Source organism: Monopterus albus, unplaced genomic scaffold (genome assembly GCF_001952655.1).
Source record: "Monopterus albus unplaced genomic scaffold, M_albus_1.0 scaffold129.1, whole genome shotgun sequence".
NCBI classification, from domain to species: domain Eukaryota; kingdom Metazoa; phylum Chordata; class Actinopteri; order Synbranchiformes; family Synbranchidae; genus Monopterus; species Monopterus albus.
In genome coordinates, this window is record NW_018128009.1 from 464,858 (window position 1) to 472,335 (window position 7,478).

The following is a 7,478-nucleotide window of genomic DNA, read 5'->3' on the forward strand; positions in this document are numbered from 1 at the left end:
ATTAAGATCAGCAGCTGTGCAGCTCTGATTAAAAAAAAAACTGAAAAGTTGTTGGTTTTGCTCTATTGTGTCTTTTGAGCAAATAAAGGTCAAATGCACCAAGACTTGTCTGTTTTATTTACAACTTAACAGTATACAATATGTGAGCATTTATCAGAGAAACAACTGAAAAAAAGGGTCTTATTATTACTTATTGTCTGTGGTGTTTTAACAGTTCACTGACTCTCATCAAGAAGTAGAAAGGGTTTCCACATCTGACCTAAGAAGAAACTGAGGACGAGGAAACTAACAACTGGAAAATTAAACCATAAAAGCAAGCAATCTATAAAAACCTTCAAGGAGTTTATTGATTCATGGAGATATGCCTGTAAAATGTACACATTCCTGAAAAGAGAAGCAGATCAGTTCTCTCTTTTCCATGAGCTGGAGTGTGCGAGATAGTGAGTCACTTCAGAAGCTCCACAAATGCAGCCTCTTACAGTATGTTCCCATTAGGTCATGAACATTACAGCATATTCAAAAGTTTGACACAAAGAAAAAGAAAATCCCTCTTTACCTTTTTGCTCCCTCAAGGAAGCAAATAAAAAAAGAGAACGAAAGAAAAATGTCCTTCATCTCTGTAGGCAACCCAAATCCTCAGCGCAGCTGCAGCCAAAAGCTAAATTAAAAAGACTGAAGTGTCGGGGGTGTTTACCAGGCGCAGTACTGTGATGAGAAGGGATGGAAGTTCTCTCATGCTTAACAGTTTGTTCCTCTGCTGTTTGGAAGGATCAAGCCAATTAAAAGCATACTACCACACACACACACACACGCTCAAATATCACAGGTACAGCACCATGTTCCACTATGTTTGTTACTTCCCTACTATTGTGCTCCCAAATGTTTAACTTATTTAATGCATTGTGACCACAACAATGAGTTTCTCACAGGCCTGACAGCAGCAGAATCACTTGGTGCAGTTTGTAGGAGGAACCCTCGCACGGTACGTGGCTCTAAGATGCCGGCTACTTTCATGGTTGCGTATTATTGAGTGAGAACTAGCTAGAAAAGATGGGGTGGTGGCACGAAAAGTTGCAGTTTGGACTGAAGTCGTTAAAAAGTGAACATTTTATTTTGTTAATTATACAAAATGTTGAATATGTATTTATATTTATATGTGTATGCATGTACTCTGAGTATCAAACTACATATTTAGATGAAAGAATAGCATGTTACATCATATTCTTACAACTGATGCATTACTGTGTAAGAAGCTATTTAATTTTATAGCTGGTAGTGGAACTAATGTTAAAAATACTGGGGGAAATAAGTGAACACTTTTTAAAGAGAAACACAGGTTTTGTAATATGTGCCAAATAAAAGTAGTATAAACATGTGTTCGCTCCACACTATCTTCAGATCAACCCTGTGGGAAAAGACCTCAGGAAGGAACCCATTCAGGTTCACCAGGTCAGAGGTTAACACTGGCATTAATGAGCCTCACAGCCAAGTATTTGCTGAATATAGAAACTCATACTTGTCACATCCCAGACTCTGGGGTCTACACAGATGGGTAACAGTTAATGGCATAACACAACCCTAATGAACATGAGAAACCACACCACTGATGAAGTCATGCCATGCAGTTTTGGCTCCAAAGCAGATCTGCAGCGTCAGAGGGATGATCACACAGCCAGAGCATTAGCAAAGGCCTGAGAATGCAGGCCCGAGCAGTTGTGATTAAACTTGGGGTTGAGGATCCTCTGCTGTGACACAGCCTCATTTTGGTCTCCTGGTGACCTGCATACTTTGGCTTCCAGCAGGAAAAAGCCCCCAAGGGATCCTAAAATATATGGTGAGCCAGGTGGTGAGGTGGGGTAGCAGCCAGGGAGAGCGAGGAGAGGAAGGTCCAGGGGCGGAGCTGCAAGCCTGGGCAAGCTAGTCGACAAGAGGACAGTCAAGCTGCCAGCATGGGAGGAATGCTAAGCTGTCAGAAGCTGCGTCACTCTTCTTCTTCAATGAATACTAGTCTCAGAGTAGTGACACCCAACTGCTATCACACTGAACAAACACACAGATCACCCAGGGACACATGCAATCACTGTGCACTCTCTCTGTGGCAGCTGCCTTTATTTAACCACACGTCAATCCCCAGATCACTTCTACATGAGTCCCCAGATCACTTCTACATGAGTCACAGGGTTAATTTGGGATTCATGGCTTGATGAGGCCATCAGGGTCACAGAGGTTGTTTTCAGTCACTATTCTAAGGACATGACTGACACACACTGGCCAAATGAGGTCACTGCATCAGTCACTGTTACAACAATAGAGGGCGCCATATAGTAACTGGCTTGATGAGGAAATGCCACACATAGCCTCAAGTTACTATTCAAACACAAAGGAAAATGTATTATGTTCATTCTTCTCTTAAATCATCCTGTTGTGATCCTACACACACACACACACACACACACACACACACACACACAACTGCAGGTCTAAATTACACGCGAACAGTCATTTAACGACAACAAAAGCTTACTTTATCAACTTCAGCGGCCTCAGCAGTCAGCAACAACACAAAAATCACCACCTGACGTACAGTACATTTATGGAATCGTTGACGAAAAGACACGGCCTCTTTAACAACAAACAGGACTGAGGACAGCAGAAATACAGTATGTGGAATAATAAATGCACAAAGAACTAAAGCACTTCACAATGACTGTTTCCAGAACTTAACAGAGATGACAACTTAAAATTTGTTCTATTTCAATTTAGTGAAACCGTTAGCACTTTACTTTAATTTAAATGCACAACATGAACATCGATAACCCCCTATAGTTATAACCAGGCATGTTTACTAATGTATTTTTAACTGAGAAGAACTACTCATAAGTAGAAGCTGGGGTATAAACAGATAAAGAATGAGAACATACAGTAGTTCAAATAAATCATGGTCTTCAAAGATTATTTCTTGATAAACACTTAAATTGTCCTTGCAGCTGCTTGCAACTACATTATAGTGTTATAAACCATTTATTTAAAGCCTGTATACTCATAATTGCTGAACAGAGGGATTAATGTTACCAGGTGATTTTAGGTTTTAGCACATCCACAACTATTTCTTTAGACCCAGTTTTCAATTAATTCCATCAATCTGTTGCTAATACACAGCAAAAGGCGAGTGGCTTATGAACTCTCTTCAATGTATGTGTGGTGGAAAATGATGCTCCACAGAAGATGACTGACATGTGCTGCCTGGCTGGTCGCCTACCTGATGAGATTCAACTACTTAAGGCTCAGTTGCTACCGTCTGGCTATTAAGACTTTGTTGTTGCTCCCAAAGGCCCTCCAAGTGAACGCTGGAGCTCTTACCTGGATTTATGGTCTGTCCTGCTGGAAAAAAAAACAAATATTGATGCCTCAAACCATTTTCTCTCATCAGCATATTTTGAGGAAGAATTTCAGTTACAAAGGTGCATCAGCCAGTCAAGCTGGGCTGTTGTGGTTCTGACTGCTACTGATCTGTATCACACATACAGACATCTGCGAAGGCCTGTGTAGTTACTGCTCTTGTAAACTCAAGATATAGGACTATGCGCAGTCATCATCTGAGTCTGGGGAAGATTCTGATGAAGAGGATCATGCTGATGAAGGTGAAGGAGACCAGGATGAGCATCAGCCACAGCAGCCAGTTCACAGACTTTTTGGTGTGCTGCTCTAACCGCTCCGATTCCGTCTTCAGCTTCTCAAAGTTCAGGTCTGCCTGACGCATGGACTGACTCAGAGTCTGGCGGTGAAAGGAGACGTAACTGGTGTAAATGTCAAGATAAACACTGAGTAGTCAGACCTACAAGTCAGTTTACAGAAATAAATTACACATAGAACAGTTCTCCTGTGCAGGGTGGAATCACGGGCTGGTTGTGAATGCTATTTTTTTACACTGCCCCTGCACACCTAAGTTCAGAATCAGATGAGACAACCCAGTGTGATTAAAGCAAAAGCATTAGCAATACTGTGCTACTTGCCTGGTTGTCCTGTTTGATTATGTTCTGTGCTGCTAGAGTGTTATTCTTCAAATTCCTGGCCAGATTGAGCATATCCTCTGCCAGTTTCTCCTGCAGGTTGTGGTGATGCTGCAGGATGGCATCCAGCTCTGCAGCAGACTGACGCTCATCCAAAGGAAGCCCTCTGCACGGGTTGGAACAGACTTATTAACTGCTTTATTTTACTGCTGAGGACCTCACTTTCTGGAAGCAAGCAGTGGCTGTCACACTTTTCGTTGAGTAGGTCAATAACTAGGACTACATTCAACACATTAGTTCTTTCTCATACAAAATAATATTTAAAGCTTTACCTTCTGTTTCGCAAGTCCGTCTCTGGTTTGCCGATAGAGAGGAAAGAAATCAAAAAACCAGAACATTAGTTTGTTAAAAATAATTGCTTCCAGTTTTCAGTATAGATATTGAATTCAAGATGCCTTTGAACTGGAAAACCATTCTTACCTTTGCCTGACGAAGCCTGTAGTGACACAAAAGAACATAATTTATGAGTTTTAGGGCTTTTAAATCAAACATCTCCAGATGCTTAATATGGAGAGCCCAACCTTTGCAACCTAGAATGCATTTACAGTGGCTTTAAGGTCACAGAAACCTGTATTGTCATCCTACCGTGCCCAGCAGCTCATCCCTCATCTCTCCAGTGCATCGGGCTTTTGTCTGCATGTGGACAGTTTTAGTGGCAGGCATTCTCTCATTGGCAATTGTGGGTGTTCGTCCGGGTGCAAGGAACTGATTAGCTAGAGCTTTGTCTGATGGTGAAGTCTGTGAACAGGAGCAGTGGAAACATGAGTTCAGAAAACTGCCTCAAAATGAGGGGAAAAAGAAACTCTGTAAAACTACAAATAATAAAAGCAAAACATGAGTCAGTTATGTGACATCTTAGTTTAAATTTAAGACTATACATAAAGTAATAATGACAACGGGCTAGCTTAAAACACTGCTATAAATATAAAGGCAATAACAACACCCCATAATGTGAAAACAAACATTTCAAAAGCTAATAAATGTGTAAAATATTGACACTGACCAGTTTCTCTGCTTCTAAGAGTCCTTTCAGAAAATCTACTTTTCTTGTGTATTCAGTCAGCACTTCTGGTGTGGGTTTGCTACATGAAGAAAACACATCATTTAATAACAGCAGTGTTTATATATTAGTTACATGACTGTGCACAAAACTGGAGTGACCAGTAACAGAAACACCATTTGCTGAAAAAACACTGAAAAATGCATAAAATAACATGTCAGTGAGATCTGCATACATAGTGAACAATAGTCTTTAGTTTCCTTTGCACAGGTGACCCAAGGTCACTATAAACTTTCAGCAAAGGAGAGATATGTGTGCAATATATACTGCTCAAAAAAATAAAGGGAACACAACATAAGACATCCTAGATCTGAATGAATGAAATATTCTTATTAAATAACTTGTTCATTACATAGTTGAATGTCTAATTTTCCCTTGTGTTCCCTTTATTTTTTTGAGCAGTGTATATAATAAGTAGATTAAAACATATGAGTTGGTGGTGTTACCTTGGGCTTTTCCTCAGAGCCACCAGCATCTCCTCCAGGGCACCAACATACTAGGGGATACAAAAGAAAAATGGTATTTTTAGGTTGACATTTTCAATAGTTGATGGTATTTAGAAATAGACAGACTGCATAAACTGGTCACGCCACGCTGCTGTGCCCAAGTGCAGTGGCACTGAACACCTTAACACACATTTGATTAAAAGTAAATAAAATCCATCCTAGATGTTAATACTGTTTGTAAACCATGTCAAGAAATTAAGCTGGTTGGTCTGATCAATGTCATAGAAGCACACATTAACCTATTGCATACAAAACTGCAGACTCATTCATAATGATGATGATTATTAGGTTCATCTAACCACATCTAATGCAATACTAAAAGTAAACCTTCAGTGAACTGTTGCTACAATTACAATCTAACAGCAGTAAATTTTCACCTTTTTTGGGTTTTCAATTAAATTAAATTTTATTTTTATAGCGCCAAATCAAAACAAAAGTCGTCTGATGACACTTTTCAAAGTAAGGTCTAGTCCATAACATTATAATTATTGAGAAAAACTAAACAAAACAATCATTAATGAAAATAAATGCTGGTTGCTTTCCTGGTTGTATCAAGCTCAGTGCTGTAGTTTGTGGTGGTGCTGGAAATTAATTTTGTCCACCCTATTAATATCAGTGCTATCAAACAATTCTAACACATTACTTTTTCCCCTCTGTAATCTGTACTTCTATACTGTGACAGTAGATCTATAGAAATGCGAATTTTCCACATATTTGAATGTAGTTGTCTGCAGCTCGAATGAATGGTGTAATGTTTTTTCCAGTAACACGATGGTCTGTTACTGGAAAAAACATTCATTCGTAAATTAACTCAAGCATATTTAACACGGCTATCACATAACCAACAATTTAATCATTTAACATTAAAATGTTTTTCTTTTGGTGAAATACCGGATTTTCGGCGACGACGTGGCTAACAACCTGTGTTTAAACTCGTCAATTCTCTTACTATTTTTTATGTCCACACTTAAATTATTCCATAGTTTCACCCCACTTATGGAAATACAGAATCTTTCTTTGGTTGTACGTATAGCATGAATTTTTAAATTTAACTGACCCCTTAAATTGTATCCCCCTTCCCTTTCATTAAATAGTTTTTGAATTTCACCAGGTAATAAATTGTTCCTGGCTTTATACATAAACACAGCAGTCTTATATCCCACTAAATCAAAACATTTTAACAATTTAGACTGTATGAAAGCTACATTGGTGTGATCCCTATACCCCATCTTATGCACAATTCTTATCGCTCTTTTTTGTAATATATACAATGGTTGAAGTGAGCATATATATGTATTTCCCCAGTTTTCAACGCCATACTCTAAGTATGGTAAAATCAATGAAGAATACAAAATGCGTAGTGCTTTCCCGTCCAAAATATATCTAACCCTCGCCAATATCTATATATTTTTTGCTATTTTGTGCTGAACATATCTGATATGAGATTTCCAGGAGAACTGGTCATCAACTATGACACCTAGAAATTTAATTTCATATACTCGTTCTATATTAGCTCCCCCAATTTTCAATTGAAGTTCATTATCTAGTCTACAATTCCCAAATACCATAAATTTAGTTTTATCCAAATTCAGAGATACTATATTACTGTCACACCATTTCTTTATCTTCTCAAGTTCCTGTGAAACCCATCCAGAGAGTTGCTGTAGGTTTTCACCCGATGCCCATATGGTAGTGTCATCAGCAAACAAAACCACTTTCACTAAATCAGAAACATTGCATATATCATTAATGTATAATATAAATAATTTAGGTCCCAAAACAGAACCCTGAGGCACTCCACATACAATACCCAGCTCACTTGATTGGTATTCACCCAACTTC

General features: G+C 38.8%; 1 protein-coding gene across 1 annotated transcript in view; it reads right to left on the reverse strand.

Annotated features, from left to right (window-relative positions):
* Positions 1-2,083: 2,083 nt before the first annotated feature.
* The window catches only part of use1 (unconventional SNARE in the ER 1 homolog (S. cerevisiae)), a 6,028-nt gene continuing 633 nt past the window's right edge, over positions 2,084-7,478 (reverse strand). Inside the window, exons 2-8 of the mRNA XM_020613051.1 lie at positions 5,577-5,626; positions 5,074-5,152; positions 4,656-4,808; positions 4,491-4,506; positions 4,343-4,364; positions 4,014-4,176; positions 2,084-3,775 (exon numbers count right to left, since the gene is read on the reverse strand). Coding sequence (XP_020468707.1) covers positions 3,593-3,775; positions 4,014-4,176; positions 4,343-4,364; positions 4,491-4,506; positions 4,656-4,808; positions 5,074-5,152; positions 5,577-5,626 — 666 coding nt within the window. The 3' untranslated portion in view covers positions 2,084-3,592. The remainder of the gene's footprint in view (positions 3,776-4,013; positions 4,177-4,342; positions 4,365-4,490; positions 4,507-4,655; positions 4,809-5,073; positions 5,153-5,576; positions 5,627-7,478) is intronic.